This window comes from Heloderma suspectum, chromosome 7, assembly GCF_057233095.1.
Source record: "Heloderma suspectum isolate Gila_16-S chromosome 7, 16-S_ref, whole genome shotgun sequence".
NCBI lineage: Eukaryota > Metazoa > Chordata > Lepidosauria > Squamata > Helodermatidae > Heloderma > Heloderma suspectum.
The window spans coordinates 32,603,100-32,624,303 of NC_139464.1; the positions used below are offsets into that span (position 1 = coordinate 32,603,100).

General features: G+C 41.6%; 1 protein-coding gene across 3 annotated transcripts in view; it reads left to right on the forward strand.

The window, feature by feature from the left end:
- Window positions 1-21,204, forward strand: part of TRIM24 (tripartite motif containing 24) — an 86,626-nt gene that overhangs the window by 44,514 nt on the left and 20,908 nt on the right. For all 3 annotated transcript variants that reach the window (XM_084809528.1, XM_084809527.1, XM_084809529.1), the window contains exons 2-5: window positions 2,236-2,354; window positions 9,073-9,220; window positions 14,958-15,090; window positions 16,511-16,627. In XM_084809528.1, coding sequence (XP_084665654.1) covers window positions 2,236-2,354; window positions 9,073-9,220; window positions 14,958-15,090; window positions 16,511-16,627 — 517 coding nt within the window. The remainder of the gene's footprint in view (window positions 1-2,235; window positions 2,355-9,072; window positions 9,221-14,957; window positions 15,091-16,510; window positions 16,628-21,204) is intronic.

Below are 21,204 nucleotides of genomic sequence, written 5' to 3' on the forward strand. Positions count from 1 at the left end.
TGCTCCATTTATTTCAACCCAGATGCTCTCGATGGGGCTACCAAGCTCCTCCTCCTGTATTTCTGTGCAGAGATATGTATTTTTCACATACAGTGCAACCCCGCCTCCCTTTCTGTTCCTCCTGTTCTTTTTGAACAAGTTATATCCTTCAACTGCTGTATTCCAGTCATGAGAGTCATCCCACCAAGTCTCAGTTATACCTATCAAGTCATAATTTCCCTCTTGTATTAAGAGTTCAAGTTCGTTCTGTTTGTTTCCCTGTTCCGCCTGTTCTGCCGTTGAGGACTTTCTTGGATTGTTCTTTGTCTGGTTCCTCCCCCTTGACCTTACCGCCATGGGTGGCCTTGCTGGGAGTACATGACTCCCGACAGCTTCACTCACAGGGTTTATTGGAACACACAAGCCCACTCACCACAGCAAGGTGACGATCCAGCAAGCGAGTGGGTGTGACTAGCACAAATATGATATCAGAATACAAAAACTGTGTTTAACTCATGGATCATGCATAGATTAAAAAGAAATTAATTTGCGAAAAGATCGTGCAAGGTCTACAATTGATTATATAGCTCAAAAATTATTGCAAGTCAGAAGATGCAAACATCCAATGGATTGATGATAAACAATTCAATGTGCATTCATCAAAGCAAATAAACCAAAGTTGCTGAATAAAATAGTAAGTTTATTTGAACAAGTAAAGGGAAGATGTATGTACAGTTAATTAAAAATTGCTGAAGGCATTTCAACTCTAAGGTCATAATTGGAAAGAATCACACATTATTAAGAACCGCGATGAATATGGTTATTACCTCCCAGTCCTCGGTGGAGTATTATTATGTATTGTTTGAATGTTATCATATGTCTTCATACATCATCATTCATAATTGGAGAAGCATGTTTTTTCATCCAAGTTTAATAAACTTTTACTCCCTGCACAAACTTTCCTGGCCAGCCACTGCCAAAACTCCTGGCTGGCTCTGTATGCATGGCTGGTTTTCTGAAATTCCCTTCCTTGGTAGGCTTGCCACTATTGAATCCTGTTTGCTTTTAGGAAGAAGGCTGATTGGAATCCATCTATATAAACAATGAAGTCCTAACTCCTTAGAAGGAGGTATTCAGTGTCTTAAAAACAACTTAAGCTAGACGAGAAAGACCTGGTAAAGTGGAAAATATGGCCTATGATATTTGCTTATGATACTTGATTCACCGCTCTACCTGAAGATACCTGAGAAGACCTATAACAGGAAAACCAAAACCTAAGGTCCAAGTTCAGTCTTGAAGACACCAAGTGACTTCAGAGGATCAAGCAAAATCGCCCCATGTTTATATGCTTTGATTATATAAAACAATTAACAATAATTCACTTGCTGTGGTATATAGCAATGGAATAATGCTTCTTCACCTACAGTTTTGGCATCTTTCTAACTGGTTTTGATGTCCTTCTAGCAACCTTTAGTATCCTTCCAAATAAAATAAACCCCAAATAAAGTTTTCCTATTATTTTGAGCATGCACTGGTGTGTTTGGAATGTAAGGATTTGTAAAGATATTGACCTTCTATCTGTTTTTTTTTTTGGCTTGGAATTGTAAGCTGTACATATGTTCCAAGCCTTATACATGGTTTGTACATAATCCTCTCACTTGCATGAGAACTGAGATGGAATTCTATAACCTAGTTCTGTAGTTTGGCTAACAGTGGCCTAGGACAGTGTGACTAACATTTGATATGGCTGACTAAACAGAATGAAAGGCTGTCTATACATATAGTAAATTGGCCCTAATTCTGGAGCAGGGGAATTCTGATCATCTACCGTTGGGCATTTTTTTGCTATTATCCTTACTAGTATTTTCTACCAACTCTACCACTTTTTCTGACTTTTTAAAAAAAATCACTATTCCGTAATCACAGTTGGATTTTCACAATTGTGGATCCAGTTTCTAAAGAACCACATTTGTACTGATGTTATCCATACACACAGAATCTTTTAGTAGCCAACTGGGAAGTAGGGGCCTTGGCTGTCTCCCTGCCTATTGGCAATAATTTTGCTGTCAGATATCTCCCTCTATAAACCAAAATGGAATGTAGCTTCGCATAGTAGTGAGGTGAGTGAACAGAGGAATGTATTGCTTGCTATTAGAAAAGAGGAAGCTCTTTTAAGAGGAGGGAGCTTTGAAATATTGGTGGATAAACTTTGATTTGTAAGTGTATTTATTTATCCTATTCTTTCTTTCTCACCAGTTGGTGTTGTTCGTTGTCCAATTTGTGGTCAGGAATGTGCTGAGAGACACATTATCGATAACATCTTTGTGAAGGATACTACTGAAGTTCCTAGTAGTACAGTGGAGAAGTCAAATCAGGTGAGTGTTCGGTGCTTTTTGGATTCTCTTAAGCTGCCAACTGTAAGGCCTTCTGTTAGCTAACTTGTACTGAGGATAGAAGAAAAACGTTCTTGCAGTCATATATTGTTTTTTAGTTGTCATTTATGAAAGTATGGGATGATGAGAAAATGATTTGTTTTGTACTTTGAAATTCTGGTGGTATAAGAGTTGCAAGTTACAACAGAAACTCGGTTATAAAACATGGAGTAGTAAGTATTGCAATATGTGAATACATATTGTTAGAATATACTTATAAAAAGTATTGAAATATTTTCCCATTTCACATGCAATTAAGTAAGGGCTTCAGTTGCATATGTTGCATATAGAAAAGAAAGCTGGCCTACCCACTCACTGTTCCTCTCAGTTTACATTTGATATAGAAAAATAAAAGAAAGGGGAAGTTTTTCCTCCTAAGCTTGAGAGATAGGTATGTATCTAGTAAAGCATATCAATCATAGAGCCTTCTCATGTTTAAGCTGATTTCAAAAAGACCTGTGTGAAAGAAGAAAGGATGGGTAGATCTTGATTGACTGATTGATTGATCGCATTTCTATTCCGCCTTTTTTCCTCTTGCAAGGAACCCAAGGTGGCTTACATTATCCTCCTATCTTATTAATACATTTGCTTAAAAAATGAAGGTTTCTGGCTGTGTGAATAAATCTTCCCTATACTTTATTTGAAAAGCTGCTGGTGATGATGAGGAGGAAAAGCAAAATGCCATTGCATTGAGGAAATTATTTTCATACTTCACATTTATATAGCACATCAAAATATTTGATACATCTGAGTCCTGAGGGAGAGAGCTGAAGTATAAACTGAAGCTGATATTTTAAAAGCAACAGCAGATCATATATCCCAACAACACCCCTGCTTTTTTATCTGTTAAATTTGTATACAGCCTATTCCAGTAGGAATTAAAGCAGCTTCTCAATACAATAAACACTTTTAAAAACCAGTCAATTTATTGATCTAGTCATTAGACCTCACAATAAAATGCATTTATCAGTTAACATACAGAAGCAAAATTCAAGAATATAAATAAAATATGTCTATTGACAGACTCAGAAAAACAAAATTACATTTAATTGGATTAACGTTTTAGCTCATATCCTCATTGCTCTTAGGAAAAATTAAGCTACCGTTTCTATGATAAACTCGTTTATATCAGGAAGTGAAAAGAGAGATTTAGATGATCTTCCAGCATAGACAGTAATCAATGGATTGATTAACTCTGGAAATCTCAATAAATATTACAAAAAAAGTAGATCATGGCTTATTGTTCCAATTTCCTTTGGACTGCAGCAGTGTAATCTGCTGGAATGAGGCATCCCCTAAATCTCACATCCAAGAGAACTAATGGTATCACATTGAGACATAGTAGAGTGAATACCTTTACTTTGAAATGTTTACTTTTTGCAAGTATTTGGCTAGAAAATTAACAAAATAACAAAGGTGAACCAGTCTTATTTGCTTCTGTGGTGACTTAGAGGCTTTTTCCACTTTCTACAACGCAAGGAATACTTCTGTCATGACACCAATCAGTGCACCAACACACAACCGCCATCTTCCCAGCTTATTTTCTCATCTAATTTTGAGTTGATTCTTGAGTTCCTTTGGATTCTTATAAATTCATAATTTATGAGAACACTGATTTAAAGCTAAACGGAGGGGATAGTCAAATGAGTAATTAATGGAAAATGTAATTATCAAGCCGATCCTCCATTCAAACATTTTATATAAAATCAAACACTAATCCTGTAACTGTCACATAATCCACCATAAAAAGGTAAAGGTGTCCCCAACCAGTTGTGTCTGACTCTAGGGTGCGGTGCTCATCCCCGTTTCTAAGCCGAAGAGCCAGCGCTGTCCGAAGACGCTTCCGTGGTCATGTGGCCGGCATGACTGAGCACTGAGGTGCACGGAACGCTGTTACCTTTCCTGCCGAAGCGGTACCTATTTATCTACTTGCAATGTCTTGCTTTCGAACTGCTAGGTTGGCAGGAGCTGGGACTGAAGACGGGAGCTCACTCCGTCACGCAGCACTCGGGTCTCGAACTGCTGACCTGCCGACCTTCCAGTCTGCAGTTCAGCGTCTTAACCACTAAGCCACCGCGGCCCCAATCCACCATACCACTCCCTCTACTTGAAATATAGATGTACCTTTTATCAGTCTGCTGATTCCCATTTAAATTTATCAGGTACATATGGCTAATAAAATGAGCTAACCAGGTTCCTTAGCAATTCATTGTTTGATATTTAAATAATCTGGTATAGTTCAAATCCCTGTTCAAATCCCTTAGGTGCCAATACTTAGAAGAATATGATTTAGGATTATCTGGACTAATCTAAGCATTAAAATTTCCAGCAATACTTAAATGGTCTGAAGAATAATGAGACTCCGTAATAATATTGTTCCAGTGTAGTTCCAACATATTGTTCCAACATAGTTGGCCCTTGCCAACAACACAGTGATGGTAGATTTATTAAAAATTTAAAAACCTACAGGCTTTAAATTTGTCAGAACTGCCATCACAATTGGAGCTGTGAAGTGATGGTCACATCCAGTGAGGAAGAGACAAAGTGGGCAAGACCTGCACTTGGTCTATTTTTTCCTATAGAAAGATTACGTTCTACCATTTCAAGGGAAAACTCTTTCAACTCATTTTTTTTCTTAAGTTCACATTTCGTGAATCAAGAAAGCATCAAAATTGATGAACTGAACAAAACTGAACAAAAGGGTCTCTTTAACACTCCATCCAACAATATTGCAAGGAATATTCAGTCCAGAATTGCGCTGAATTGCTTGCTGTCTGTTGATATGAGATATTTTGTTTAACACTTCTTTTGGATGTTTAAAGATGTAGACGTTGTTGGTAGAAAATCTGTGAGGCTCTAAAGGAATTTTCAAAGTGGGTACTGCAGCATGGCTCAGCTCTTTGTGCTCCAAAACTATCTGTGTCCGTTACTCGGAGATCATTGGTTTATGAGCCGGCTTAATGCAAGCCTATTTCCTGACAAAAGAATCAAAACTATATTCTTAAATGCATTAACTCAACTTGATTGGGCAAGGAATCATGATCATGTATAGTTGGTAATGTTTGTGGAAGAGCACTCTGCAAACTACCCATTTCAACCAACTTAGTTTGTAAGATCCCTAATCGGTGTACTATCATTTTTTGTTATGTTTAACAAACATAACAGATAATAAGATAAGAAAATAAGATATAAGAAGATCTTTTTTCTACTGGCTGAGTTAATTGATCACCAGGAGATTCTTGTATAGAACAATCCCATCAACCCCATACTCAAAGAGAACTGGGGGGAGGGAATTGTTCAGGGTTACACATTTGGTCATCCCAAGAAATAAGTAGGGCTGTGCAGGGACCCTCGATCCGACTCAGAAGCCACTTTGTGGCTTCTGTGGCGGGCCCGATTTGGCTCGGGCAGATTCAGGTGGGGTGGCGGCCTGACTCGAACCCGAAGTGGGATTCAGATGTCGAACCCCGCTTCGTGTCCTCCCTGACACCCCCACGCAAACCCCCTTACCTTGCCGCTGCTGCCTCCTCCACCATTGTCCTTGCCACCGCCACTGCCCTCGCTGCCGCCTCTGCTGCCATCCTCACCGCCGCTGCCCCCGCCCTTGCTGCCTTCTCCACCACTCTCCTTGCCGTCACCAACTGCTGAAGCCTGGACGCGTGGCGACTTTTACTGCAGAGAGTTGCCATTTTTAAAATGGCAACCTCCTGGAACTTCCTGGAAGTTGCCATTTTTAAAATGGCAACCGCCTGCAGTAAGAGTCATCGCGCGCGTCCAGGCCTCAGCAGTTGGCGGCGGAGAAGGCGGCTCAGGTGAGGACCTGGAGTCGCTGGGGCGGGGGCTGAGCCGGGGGAGCTGGGCTGGGGAGGGGCGAAGCTCTGAAGTGCACCAAGCGCTTCGGAGAGCCCCCAACCCAGTCCGGGTTGCTTCGTGCCCCCTCTGCTTCTCCTCAGAAGGGGCACAAACTGACCCAAAGCAGCCCACTTTGACTCGGGGTTCAGGCCTTGGGCCAAAGCGGTGCACAGCCCTAGAAATAAGATCCTTAGTATGAGAATTAGACACCACAGCTGAATGTATTTGCTTTGATAGCTACTACCTAACAAAGTTTGGTAATATCTTTAAAAGAACAAGATGGTATAACCCTATAGTTACTTACACAACACCTTGTTAGTATTGTGGATTAACAGATATATTTGAGGAGCATCAAGCTTAATAAAAAACTTTGAACCGATTGACAGTTCTGTAACGATTCAACTGTTATCAGACCTACCTGCCAATTGGCCCCCCGAAATTGGTGGGGAAATTCTCCGACACCCCCCTGCCCCCCCCCGGGATGGGACTTACCTCATGCGAATGTCCCTCTCGGCGGCGGGTCCCAGTGGCGCGGCGGCGGCAGCCGGTCTTCCGACCGGCTGCCGCCACCGCCATTTCCCAGTAAAGTAAAAAAAAACCCAAACCAACGTGATAGGCTACGTAACGATTTACGTAGCCTGTCACGGCTAGATTTTCAAAGTCAGCCGTGATAGGCTACGTAAATCTTTACGTAGCCTATCACGGCTGACTTTGGGGAGAAAAAAAAAGCGCGTACGCAAATGGCGGTGCCCATGGGCGCCACCATTTGCGTACGCGCTCTTTTTTTTTTTTTCCAAAGTCAGCCGTGATAGGCTACGTAAAGATTTACGTAGCCTATCACGGCTGACTTTGAAAATCTAGCCATGATAGGCTATGTAAATCGTTACGTAGCCTATCACGTTGGGTTTTTTTTTTACATAACTTTTTTCTTTCGCGGCAGGAGAGGCGGGGTGCTACCCCCCGGCCAGAATTTCGGCGGGGAGGGATGGGGCGCCTCCCCCCCGGCCTGAATTTAAGCGGGGAGGGGCGGGGCACCTCCCCCCCGCCAAGAATTCCGGGGGGAGAAACGGAGCACCTCCCCCCCCCACCGAAAACAGCTGCGGGACCAGGTAAGGGACTTTCGTCCATCCTTACCTGCCATGGAGGGAATTGGAGGAAAAAGCTCAAATGCTGGCACACTTGGCTGTTTAGAATCCCAGAAAGGCATACACCCTTGAAATGGAAAAATGTTAACCACTTCCTGGTTAATTTTCAATGGAAGTTTACATTTACACATTTCAAATTGACCTATTTGCATTTTTGTTGATTCCCAATGATTTTGCCACCTTTACCACCCTTCTCATTACAAGCCTCTATAACTGTTGCTTGGGGGTTCTTAAAATATGAGACAAAAGCTCAAGTTTAACAGTGATAGAATTCAACTGGCTGTAAATCTTTTATAAAGTATCTGCAACAAGAAAACAGTGTTCTGCTAGGATTTGATTATCCACCCAGCCATGCTCATACTATCATAAACCATAATATCCATGCTCAGGATGAATTTTATGAGCACCATCATTAAAGGAATACAAATTGGGAGAAGAATGTTCTACAAAATTATTAGAAAGGGCTGGTAAATCTATTTCTAAACAAGAAGTAGAAAACTAAAAAGTTAATACATTGCCTTGAGTTCCTAAAGGACTTAAAACTATCAATTTTGCTTTGTTTAGAAAAGGAAGTATGAGAATTTATTTTATTTTTTGGCCATAACAACAACAAAAACTGTATCTTTAAAAGAAAATAAACAAATGATGAAATAGCAAACTTTAAAGCAACAGTTCCCAACACCACTATCCACGGACACAACTCTCAAAAGGAGGAACAAATAAACAGTTCTCACAGGCTGAAGATGAAAGGCTCTCGTTTCAGTGCCTTTGCTCAAAAAAGCAGTTAAAAATCGAATCCAATAATTAAATTTAGGTGGAACATTGTCACCTCCATTTCAAAACCTCCATCTAAAATCCCCAGGTCAAGAGCTCTTTGGCTCATGCTTCTGTATGGCACCCTTTTTAATACCTGAGAGAATGGAACAGAAAACTAACTTGGTTGGAGACCCAGCTACAGGCATTTCCACGCTCAGTAATATACCACCTCCACCACACCACCCCCTGCAGATAGTTTGTGCTCCTTTTTTTTGTAAAAAATGTAAAACCCTGGAACCACCACTGAGAGCCACCTACATCTAAATTAGAGGGACAATCTTTTTCTAAAGCACCTAAGCGTGCATAGGTAGGTGGGATTGGCAGCTGTATATATCTACCAAAATAGAAGGAGGGCTAGGTGGACAAGAGTGACTAGCTCTGAAGCCTCTTTTAACAATTGACCAATATGGTTCTTAAATAATTAGGAGCCCCAACCTCTTTGTGCAAAATGTAATGAATCTATTTTTGTACACTATAACCCTCACTTTTTGGAACTTAGCTGGATTCACTATGTAATAGTTTTGAGGTGCTGCTTCAAGCAATCTTCATCAAATAAACCATGGTATGTGCTTAGATGCCATGTGAGCCCTTGGATCACACCTGTGGCCAGTAGGTGTTTTGTGTATTTTGCTTCGTTTCCACTGAAACTGTTGTTCGGTATTTCCATGGAGATTCCATTAGTTTCAAAGAGAAAACTGCAGTATCAATGTGTATGGGTGAAAAATCTGAAAGTGTGACTGGCATGCACATTTCTGTTCCTCACTTGATTCCCATTGCTACTTGCAATGATGCCATTGAAAGTAAAAATGCCGGTTTATTTCAGTAGGCACTTTTCTGTTCCTTGTCAGGTTTGTACAAGCTGTGAAGACAATGCAGAAGCCAATGGTTTTTGTGTGGAGTGTGTTGAATGGTTATGCAAGACCTGCATACGTGCTCATCAGAGGGTGAAGTTCACAAAGGATCATACAGTCAGACAGAAAGAGGAAGTATCTCCAGGTAATGTTTCTTCCACTCACTGCTCAGATCTACTAAAGATATTGTGTTCAAGCTCACTTCTCTTTATAGGTATGTCTTGATTTTGTTTCTTTTAGTTATTTAAATTTACCTCAGGATTAACTACCTGCATGAGCAGTATTCACTTGTGATTTGCTATAGCAAAGAAAGCCTAACAGGGAGACCACTTATTGTAAGTCCAGTTGAGTTCAGTGGGACTTGTTCTGATGGAAATACATGCATGTTTGCAACCATAGTTTCTCATTAAGTGCAGTTAAATTCCTAGTAAAGGAATTCTTGCCTTGCTTGTGGTCTTCCCAGAAGCATCTGGCTGGCCACTGTTGGGAAAAGGATACATGATGGATCTTAGTCTGACCCAGCAGGGCTCTTCCTACAATCTTATATTTTAAAATAATGTTACTGATGTATTCACCTTCGTTATTGTTTTTCCTTAACTTTTAATCCTCACAGAGATGTTTTAGAACATCTAGCATGAAAGAGTGGGGTAGTAGTGTTTGAAACATTTATTCCTTTGTTAGAATTTTGCTTTGTTAAACAGAATGGGAAAACAAATATGCCTTTTTTCCAGCTTTTCTTCAAAAACTTTGTATTTATTACAAATAAATACATTTCCACTTAGTCTGCTCTTGTCAAATCTGTCAGGGTCTGCCAGAGGATGGACAAAACACTTAGATCGAAACAATTAATAGATAAATTATGCTTTTGTGGTATTGAATATAAATGGGATCAATTGTAATTGCAAATATGAATGGGCTAAGTATACTTGGCCTTTTCTGCATCTAGATATATTTTAAATATGTTGTTTTTTTTACAGTATTCTGCAAAATAATTTTTGAGGAAGGTATATCCAGTGCTTCTTTCTGGTCCATGGATCAAGCCCATTTTCAGGACCAGTGGAGGCTGAGCAGTCTGCATGACTTGATTGGCACTTCTGTGGAATATTTCCAAGCCCCATTAATACATTTCCTTTGGTCTTGACATGGTACCTTAGCACTACAGTTGAAGCATTGGAAGTTCCTATGCAAGCTTACCCCTATTGTAACTATCCTCCTGATGCTACAAAGCAAAAATATATGTTCCGTTTGTGTTTCTGCTTGGCTTCTTTAAAAATTACTGGCCTACTATCTGCCTGTTGAAATAATTGAATTCCCCTAGAGAATGAGAAAACTAATTTTATATGTGATACCTCTTCCTGGTTTGAGAAAGTGGGATTCTGATTAAGAACTAGATTTTTAGAAATAGCAATTTATTTCTTTTCAGGTTTTATGCTCTGAAGGATACCAAATGTGCTTTTTACATCTTGATTTTTTCTTGAGACACAGATATTCACTGCCAAGTAATGGTGAAAAAAATAGTTATGTGAAATAAAACATTAATTTTATTCTACAAGTTAACAGTATAGAGAGATGTCATAGGCATTGTTTCTGAATGTGGACAGGAAGCCAGGGACCTGGTTTGTATAGTCACCGCAGCCCACCGTGGCCTATTTAAGCCAAGACAAGGTTGCGTGCTTAGGCCCTGGCCGTGACTTGTATCATCTGAACCTAGGCAGCAGGGCTTGTTTGAGGGTTGAACAATCCTCAAATAACCCATGGGCTGTTATAGGGTTATTTGAGGGTTGTTGTTTAACCCTCAAACAGCTCCTGCCGCCCAGGTTCAGATGACACGACAAACCATGGTAATCCCCCATTTGTGGTCAAATGTTTAAAATGTCTGCTTGCCCACACCACAGCCCACTGTGGCATATAAGCTACGGTGGGCTGTGGAGGTCATGCGAACTGGCCCTCTGACTCTTTACATATGAAAACACTTGTCATACAGAAGGTTCTTGTACCATAGAGCATGTTTAAGGATGTCTGACGACCTGTTAAATAGGTTCAGAGCTCTGCGAAATATGACTTCCTATAAGATTTTCATTGTTTGAATCTGGCATATGAACTCCTCAGACTAGATGCACTCAATCCTCGTCTCAAGATAAAAACTATGACTTTGTGATTTTCTCTCTCTCTCTCTCTCTCTCACTTCTAGTTTGGCAATAGGTTGTAGAGTGCAGTTTGTTGTTGTTGTTGTTCAGTCGTTAAGTCATGTCCGACTCTTCGTGACCCCATGGACCATAGCATGCCAGGCCTTCCTGTCCTCCACTCTCTCCCGGAGGGTGCTCAAGTTCATATTCATTGCATCAGTGATGCTATCTAGCCATCTCATTCTCTGCCGTTCCCTTCTCCTTTTTGCCTTCGATCTTTCCCAGCATCAGGGTCTTTTCCAGGGAGTTTTCTCTTCGCATTAGGTGGCCAAAATATTTGTACTTCAGCCTCAGTATCTGTCCTTCCAATGAGCAGTCAGGGTAGATTTCCTTTAGGATGGACTGATTTGACCTCCTTGCAGTCCAGGGGACTCTTAAGATTCTTCTCCAGCACCACAGTTCGAAAGCATCAATTCTTCGGTGCTCAGCCTTCCCTATAGTCCAGCTCTCACAACCATACGTTGCTACTGGGAAAACCATAGCTTTGATTATACGGACCTTTGTCGGCAAGGTGATGTCTCTGTTTCTTACTACGCTGTCTAGGTGTGCCATAGCTTTCCTCCCAAGGAGCAAGCGTCTTTTAATTTCATGGCTACAGTCACCGTCTGTGGTGATCTTGGAGCCCAAGAAAATACAATCTGTCACTACTTCCATTTCTTCCCCTTCCATATGCCAGGAAGTGATGGGGCCAGATGCCATGATCTTCGTTTTTTTAATGTTGAGTTTCAAACCAGCTTTTGCACTCTCCACTTTCACCCTCAACAAGAGGCTCTTGAGATCCTCTTCGCTTTCTGCCATTAGGGTGGTATCGTCTGCGTATCTGAGGTTGTTGATAATTCTCCTGGCAAGCTTAATTCCAACCTGTGATTTATCCAACCCAGCGTTTCTCATGATGTACTCTGCATATAAATTAAATAAACAGGGCGACAATATACAGCCTTGTTGTACTCCTTTCCCAATTTTGAACCAATCAGTTGTTCCGTGTCCGGTTCTTACTGTTGCTTCTTGACCCTTGTACAGATTTCTCAGGAGACATGTAAGGTAGTCTGGTACCCCCATCTCTTTAAGAATTTGCCACAGTTTGTTGTGATCCACACAATCAAAGGCTTTGGCGGAGTCAATGAAGCAGAAATAGACGTTTTTCTGGAATTCTCTTGCTTTCTCCATGATCCAGCAAAGGTTGGCGATTTGATCTCTAGTTCCTCTACCTCTTCGAAACCCAGCTTGTACTTCTGGTAGTTCTCGGTTCACATACTGCTGAAGCCTAGCTTGTAGGATTTTGAGCATAATCTTGTTGGCATGTGAAATGAGCGCACTTGTACATTAGTTTGAACACTCTTTGGCATTGCCCTTCTTTGGAATTGGAATGTAAACTGACCTTTTCCAGTCTTGTGGTCACTGTTGAGTGTTCCAAATTTGTTGGCATATTGAGTGCAGCACTTTAACATCATCATCTTTTAGGATCTTAACTAGCTCAGCTGGAATGCTGTCATCTCCGCTAGCTTTGTTGTTAGTAATGCTTCCTAAGGCCCACTTGACTTCACTCTCTAGGATGTCCGGCTCAAGTTCAGTGACCGCACTATCATGGCTATCAGGGACATTCAGATCTTTCCTGTATAGTTCTTCTGTGTATTTTTTCCACCTCTTCTTAATCTCATCTAAGAAGGCCTTCTTGTCTCTCCTTGCTATTCTCTGGAACTCTGCATTCAGTTGGATAGATCTTCCCCTTTCTCCCTTGCTTTTCGCTCCCCTTCTTTCGTGAGCTACTTGTAAAGCCTCATCAGACAGCCACTTGGCTTTCTTGCATTTCTTTTTCTTTGGGATGGATTGAGTTGCTGCCTCCTGAACAATGTTACGGACCTCCTTCCATAGTTCCTCAGGCACTCTGTCTGTCAGGTCTAATCCCTGAAATCTATTCATCACCTCCACTGTATATTCATAAGGGATATGATTTAGGTCATACCTGAATGGTTTAGTGGTTTTCCCCACATTCTTCAATTTAAGCCGAAATTTTGCAATAAGAAGCTCATGATTTGAGCCACAATCATCTCCAGGTCTTGTTTTTACTGACTGTATAGAGCTTCTCCATCTTTGGCTGCAAAATACATAATCAATCTGATTTTGATATAGACCATCTGGTGATGTCAATGTGTAGAGTCGCCTGTTGTGCTGTTGGAAAAGAGTGTTTGCTATGATCAGCGTGTTCTCTTGGCAAAACTCTTATTAGCCTTTGTCCTGCTTCATTTTGTACAACAAGGCCATGCTTGCCTGTTATCCCGGTGATTTCTGGACTTCCTACTTTAGCATTCCAATCCCCTATGATGAAAAGGACATCTTTTTTTGGTGTTAGTTCTAGAAGGTGTTGTAGTTCTTCATAGAACCGATCAACCTCAGCTTCTTCGGCCTCAGTGGTTGGGGCATAGACTTGAATTACTGTGAAGTTGAATGGTTTGCCTTGGATTCGTACTGAGATCATTCTGTCATTTTTGAGATTGTACCCCAGTACTGCTTTTCCTACGCTTTTGTTGACTGTGAGTGCTACTGCATTTCTTCTAGGGGATTCTTGCCCATAGTACTAGATATGATGGTCACCTGAATTAAATTTGCCCATGCTTGTCCATTTGAGTTCGCTGATTCCCAATATGTCAATGTTCACTCTTGCCATCTCGTGTTTGACCACCTCCAGCTTACCTTGATTCATTGATCTTACATTCCAGGTTCCTAAACATTATTGTTCTTTACAGCATCAGACTTTCTTTTCACCACCAGACACATCCACAGCTGAGTGTCCTTTCGGCTTTGGCCCAGCCGCTTCACTCTTTCTGGCGCTACTTGGAAATTCCTCTGCTCTTCCCCAGTAGTATATTGGACACCTTCTGACCTGAGGAGCTCATCTTCCGGCGTCATCTCTTTTTGCCTTGTGATACGTTCCATGGGGTTTTCTTGGCAAGAATACTGGAGTGGGTTGCCATTTCCTTCTCCAGCGGACCACATTTTGTCAGAACTCTCCACCATGACCTGTCCGTCTTGGGTGGCCCTGTATGGCGTAGCTTATGGCTTCACTGAGTTACGCAAGCCCCTTTGCCACAACAAGGCAGTGATCCATAAAGGGGGTAGAGTGCAATACCAGAGTGTTAATCGAGCATACCTATAGAGCAGGGGTGGCGAATTTCTTTTGGCCCAGGGGCTGAATTCAGTTTCAGAGAAGCTTCTGGGGGGACTGCATTCCAGTTGTGGGTGGACCAAAGACAAAATGGGTGGGACTAAACATACCAGCATATTATAGCTTAAAGCCGTTACTGGCAATAACTAAGCTTTAGGAGAGGCAGTTCAGCCTTTTAAAATGGGGAAGAACTGTACAAAACTTGGGAAACCACCAAATAATGATGGTTGGGGAAAAGGGATTGGGGCTCTATGGGGAACCTAGAGGGGCATTTTAGGATCCCAGAGGGACTGGATTTGGTCCCTGGACCTGACATTCCCCACCCTTGCTACAGATTGTGCTGTTTGGCAGATTGCACCTGGTGGGGGAAAAGAATCTCTTCATTGTTTCCAGGCTTTGAAAAAGGCAGTAATGTGTAGCTGTTCAAAGAACATGAGAGATCTATTCAGTGAAAGCAAATGTGTTGGTAAGTGTAGTAATTAACTTTTAGTTCGAGCCCCAGCCAATAAAAGTTGCTTTTGCTTATTTTACAGAGGCTGTTGGTGTAACTAGTCAGCGGCCTGTGTTCTGTCCTTATCACAAGAAGGAGCAGCTGAAACTCTACTGTGAAACTTGTGACAAGTTGACATGTCGGGATTGCCAGTTGCTGGAACACAAAGAACACAGGTATTAGAATAAACTGCAAGTAACTGAGATGAAGGCCAAACTATAAGAAGGGCAGATTATAATTTATTACAAATATATAAATAATGTCTAGCCTCATATCTTTAATTTTCAAGGGATAGGATACCTGATAAAGGATAATGGTAAACCACTGCACTTTCTCATAATCGTCTGATCTTCTTTTTCGACACACAGCAGGATTTTAGGAGTATTTGACAAAACATGTCTTCCTATAAGATTATCATTATATTTATATCTTTACCATTTTAGTTTCCCCCTTTTACAAAAAATAAACAGGATTATTTTTGTTGAGAATAATCTAAAAGCTGAAAGTGCTTGGAGGTTTTGCAAGCTAACCTTCCACTAGGTTATAACAGTAGGCCATACAGTTTTAGGAGTCAAAAGCTTTACTATGTAATATTGTATCACCTCTTGTATGCCTCTTATGCCCTATGAATATTAGATCATGATCACTTATAGCACTGCAATCCTATAGTCCCTAGGAAAGAGTCCCAAGGGCCATAGGAAATGTTGGTTCTCCCCCTCAGAGGGCAGAGAGAAAGATCCGCTCTCAGAATGGGAGATTCGACCTTGGAATCTTCTTCCAGCCACCTTGGTAACTTCTTCCAAGGCCAGTTCTTCTCTGATGTCAGAACGGGGAGAAAGGAGGTGTGCTAAAGGCAGGAGTGTCAGTGGGTGTTCCAGGAGCCCTCCCAGTCCCCAGCCATGCCCCTGAGCCGGTTGCAGATCTAGCCCTGGAGAGAAAAACAGAAGTGGCACTCCTCCCTCACTTCTTTCCGGCCAACATGACCCCTCAGGGCTTTCAATTCTTCAGAAGCTCTGGCATCAGTGTTCTCTGCACCTAACAGTAGGATTGTTCTATAAAGCACCTAAAATATTCTAGGAGCTTTACAGATATTGAAATATAAGACAGTCCCTGCCCATAGGCTCCCAATCTAATAGACACGTTACCAAAGGAATGGAGAGAGAAGAGCAAAACCAGCATTGGAGCAGCAGCATCCTTCTCTGGATGATATGGTGCTAGATTGGTCTCAGTTCAAATAGGTGTTCTTTCTGGAAGGGAAGAGTGAAGCAGTCTCCCTCAGCTGCTCCTCCTCTGGCTGCTGTATGGGGCCAGGTTGGTCTCCCCTTTCACATGATGTTCTACCTAAGAGGCAGAAGCTGCAGCCTTCCCGTGGCCCATGGTTCCCTGTCTGATGGACGAGACCAGAAGGAGCTGCCCTTCAGCTCTCCAGTCCCAAGGCAAGATAATCTGATATTAAAAATTGCTAACCCAGGATATTTTCTCATAGTCCCTTTTAGCAGCTCTTTTTCTTTTAGTTATTGTTGCCCTATTTATCTTAGTAAATCTAGGTGTGGAATACTTCTATTAACTACATGGTATGTTTTTCTATTGTTGCAGGTACCAGTTCATAGAAGAAGCTTTTCAAAATCAAAAAGTGATAATTGACACACTTATTACAAAGCTGATGGAGAAAAGCAAATATATAAAATATACAGGAGAGCAGATTCAGAATAGGTATTTATCTTATTCTACAATAGAAAAATATCAGTTTAATGCAATGTATATCTTGACTACATTTGGTCAATAGATTAACTTTCCCATGTTGTGGTTTCCAAAAGGTGAAATTTCCCCCCACCCCAAAAAATATTTCCATAATTGGTTTCATTTGCTTTCATGGCCTTTGTAACTATTCTATACAACATAACAGCTTAACATAGATGCATAAAGGTGCATAAGAAAGTAAGTTTAGCAGAATCACTGTAAAATAAGGGTGCAGAACCTCAGGCCTAGGGGCCAAATCTGGCTCTCCGGGTGACAACGCCCCTTCCCCTGCCCCCCCTTTCTCTTGACCCTTGATTGTTCATTCATTCCCTGGCTTTTGTGCAGGTTTTTCCTGATTCTGAAAGTTTGAAATGCCTCTCCTAAGGCATAGTTACTGGCAGAAAGAGCTTTAAGCTACAGTATACTGGCATTTTCGGTACTTTTCCCTTTGGCTTCACCCACTACTGGAATGTGCATGTGCGCGCATGCGCACATATACACCAGCTTCTCTGAAATGGAATTCAGCCCTCAGGATGAAAGACGTTCAACACCCCAAATCGTAAGACGATTTGAGGACAGTTCACATCAAATGTGAACTGGAGTGATGTATTTGCATTATTATTATTCCTAAAAATATTAGAAGAGCTGTGCTGGATCAGCACTCTGTTCCCGCAGTGGCCAACCAGATGCCTATGGGAAGCTCACAAGCAGAACATGAGTACAATAGCACCCCCCCCCCCCGCTTATGTTGCCCATCAACTGATATTGAGAACCATATTGCCTCCATTACTGGAGTAATATATAGCCATCATAACTGACAGGGTTATCCTGCTTCAGAAGGGGATAAAACTTACCATCTAAAAATAGAAAAGTAACAAAAAGAGTGAGAAATTGAGCAGGAAATGGAAATAATAGTGTGTTCAAATTTAGAATGATAAAAAGTGTATTACAACATACTTGGTTTATAATTAAACTTAAAAAAAACAAGTATCAGTCTTTTTAAAATAAAATTATACAGGAGAGAAAAGAAGATACGTTTTGAAGTGTTTCTTTTAAAAAAGGAAGAGTGGCCCGGTTCGCACAATCATCATGGCTTAAGCACCACACGCTGGGCACCATTTACCTAATTACCTGTCTGGGCCCAGCTTGATGTGTCGTCCAAAACTGCAACTACAGGCCGTGGGTTATGTGAGCATTGTTTCCTTCTCAAACAAGCCATGCCACCTGGTTTGGGACAACACAACAAACTGTGCCCAGGCGGGTTATTAGGCAAATGGCAGGCAGCATACACTGCAGCTTAAACTAGCCACGGTGGCTTGTTTAAACTGCGATGATTATCCGAACTGGGTCACTGAGCCAGTTTGCAAATCACTGCAGTCCACCCATGACCTATTTAAGCCTTGGTGGCTTGTGGCATGTGCCGGCACCCATTTTGAATATTCAAGCCATGGTGGGTGGTCACCGTGATTTATTGTATTGTACGAACCCGACCAGGGTGGCTTATACAAGGGTTAAACAACCCTCACATTATGGGCTCTTTTAGAATTATGCAAAGTTTGTTTACCCTTGCCAGATTCTCACAACACGATAAGCCAGAGTGCCAACCCACTGCAGACTGAATAATTGAAAGGGTGGGCGGCATACTCCGCAACCCACTGTGGCTTAAATAAGCAACTGTGGGCTGCAGTGATTGGATGAACCTGGTCATTGAGAGGGAGGATTCCAGGGGTGAGTTCGGACGATCAGCAGGGAAAACAGCGCAGCGTCGGTTGTTCCCCCAACTCCTGCGCACACCGGTCACGCAACCAGGATTTCCCTAATTACCTGTGCCCTGGGTTGCCATGTCGTCCAAACGCGGTGTGGGCATAGTTAATTTCACCCACCCTACAACCCATACTGCAAGACGTTGGTTGTAGGGTGGGTGAAAATGAACTGCGCCATGCGCCAGGTTTGGACAACATGGCAACCCACGGCACAGATAATTATGGTGATCCTGGTCGCACGACCAGCAAGCGTGGGAGAAACAACCAGTGCTGCATTGTTTTCCCTGCTTCCTGTTGGGTCCCGGTGTAGATAGAATCATCATCATCATCATCATTACAATCACTGACCAGACTTTGAACATACAAAAATACAAAGAGTCTACAAACACATTCAGGAAATATACAGTAAAATCAGTTCTGAAGAGATCTTATTCTCATATCATTCAAGAAGAATTTAGCAAAAGCCTCGATTGTATCCCTATCCTTTGTTGTCCTAAAACAGTAGAGAAGTACATTTATATCTGATCTAGTATCAGGCAGTAATTTCTCTCTAATCTCTATATAAAGGGAGCAGCAAAGTAAAAATGAATAACTGATTCGATTCCATTCCTTCCACATGGGCATATACGATCTAAAAGGCTGGTTTTCTGAAACCTCCCTTGTAATTGAGCAGAGGGTGAGACATTCGATCTTGCTAAAGTAAATGCACGCCGATATTTGGGAATGTTAAGGATTGAGAGATATTTCGTGTCCACGAGCCTATAACTCAGATTTGCACCCAAAACCAGAGGAGCGCAAGTTCAATCCGCTGCAGAACTTAAAGCTTTTAGATAATCCCTGACCCTTTGAGACACAAGAGCTCTGGCCTGCTTAGCTTCCATCATTAGTACAGACTCTGGGCATAAGACCAGAGAATTGATCTTATTCCAGAGCAATTTCATCCACAGAGACATAATGGTCATTGCATATCTTATATAAATAACCTGAGGATCCAGGGCTGTACAAACAGATCCAAACATATAACGCGCTAATCCAAGCTTTTGAGGTGATTGTCTGTAGGCCAGTTTCCAACAAGAGAGCAGGGGTTGCTACACATTTTGGAAGACCAAGGATGGAGCGAATGAAAGCTGCCTGCACAGATTCTATTGAAAAATTAACAGCTTTGATCCAGATTGCAATGCCATACGTCAATTGCATAAGTGACTTAGCCTTAAACACTTGAAGTGCAGCAGGGACAAATTGACCTCTTTTGGTATAATAGAACCTTATTATTGCAGCTGCTGTATTGTTAGCTGTTGCTCTAGCCCGTAGATAGAATCCTGGTTCTCATGATCATTTTCAGCCATGGTAGCTTAAATAAGCCACTGTGGTTTGCAGCACATGCTGGGTGCCCATTCCGTAGCCCAACCCCCACTGGTAGATTGGCGTGTCTTCCGAACCCAGTGAGGGTGGATTGTTGGCATGGTTAACAAACCATCCACAACCTTAAAACAGGCCACTCCAACAACCCACCCTCGCCAAGTCCGGACAGCTCAACAACCTACAAGTAGGGGTTGGGTTACAGGGATGTGTTGCAAACCATGGCGGCTTATTTAAACTACCATGGGTTATTTAAACCACCATGGTTGGAAATGATTATGTGAACCTATCCAGAAGGACAAATGGAACAAGGGTGCTTTTATTCCTTGGCCTCCTGGAAACACAGAAGTGAAATAAGGTTTCTGGGGGGCGGGGGTGTCACTTTCATCAATAAAGTCAAGGATCTTAATGTTTACAGATAGCCCTGATCCTTTACTGTCAATTTCATATGAGCAGCTTACGCTAAATATAAATGCAAACAATGGCCAATGGTTTTTTTCAAGTATAATGGACATTGGCTTTTTAAATGTGTATATTGTTTGGAAGCTGAGCAGCCCACAATAGGGTGAACATCTCAAAGGTATCACTTCCTAGTACACCTGGGTCTAGAGTTGATCAAACCCTTGATTGAGTCTGTGCATTTAACCAGCCTGTTTGGAGCCGTCACAGCAGTGAAAACCTTACATTCCACATTCAATAATGCGATTGGTCTATAGGATTCAACTAGTGTAGGATCTTTAAATGGTTTTGGGATGGTCACTATTTTAGAATGCCTCAAGGTCTGGGGTAAAGGATCTCCTCAGAGAATGTCATTAAATAAATTAACCTTATGGAGAGTTACCAATTCCTTGAAGTGCTTTAAAAAAGAACTGAAAAGCCATCCGTCCCAGGTGCTTTATTGAGTTTCAATTTCTTTAGCACATCTAGGATTTCCTCCAAGTCAGTCCGAGCATTTAGTATTTCTGGGGCAGACAATGATGGGAGAGATGCTGAATCCAAATATTCATCAATATCTGCTACAGAAGGGGAGGAAAAGGTATACAAATTTGAATAAATACCTCAAAACTCCTCACAGATTTGATGGGTTGAATAGCAGGGTCCCCTTTCTTATCACATAAACAATGTATCCTCATCTTGTCTTTCTTTTTCCTTAGGTGATTTGCTATAAGCCTCAAGCTCCACCCTCCATACTCATAAAATTTTTGCTGCAAATAAATTAATTTATGTTCTGGGGCACTGTTGACCCTGATGACTTAGGTGTAACTTTTTTGTTTTACTAGAATAAAGGCATGATTTTTTAAATTGGCAAATGGTGTTATGCTTAATAAATTCCACCAGTTATTTCATTTATATGGCTTTCTCAGGATACATTTAACCCTAATGCTGGATTAGTACAGTCAATGTTTTCTATCGATGGAGTGTCAAACT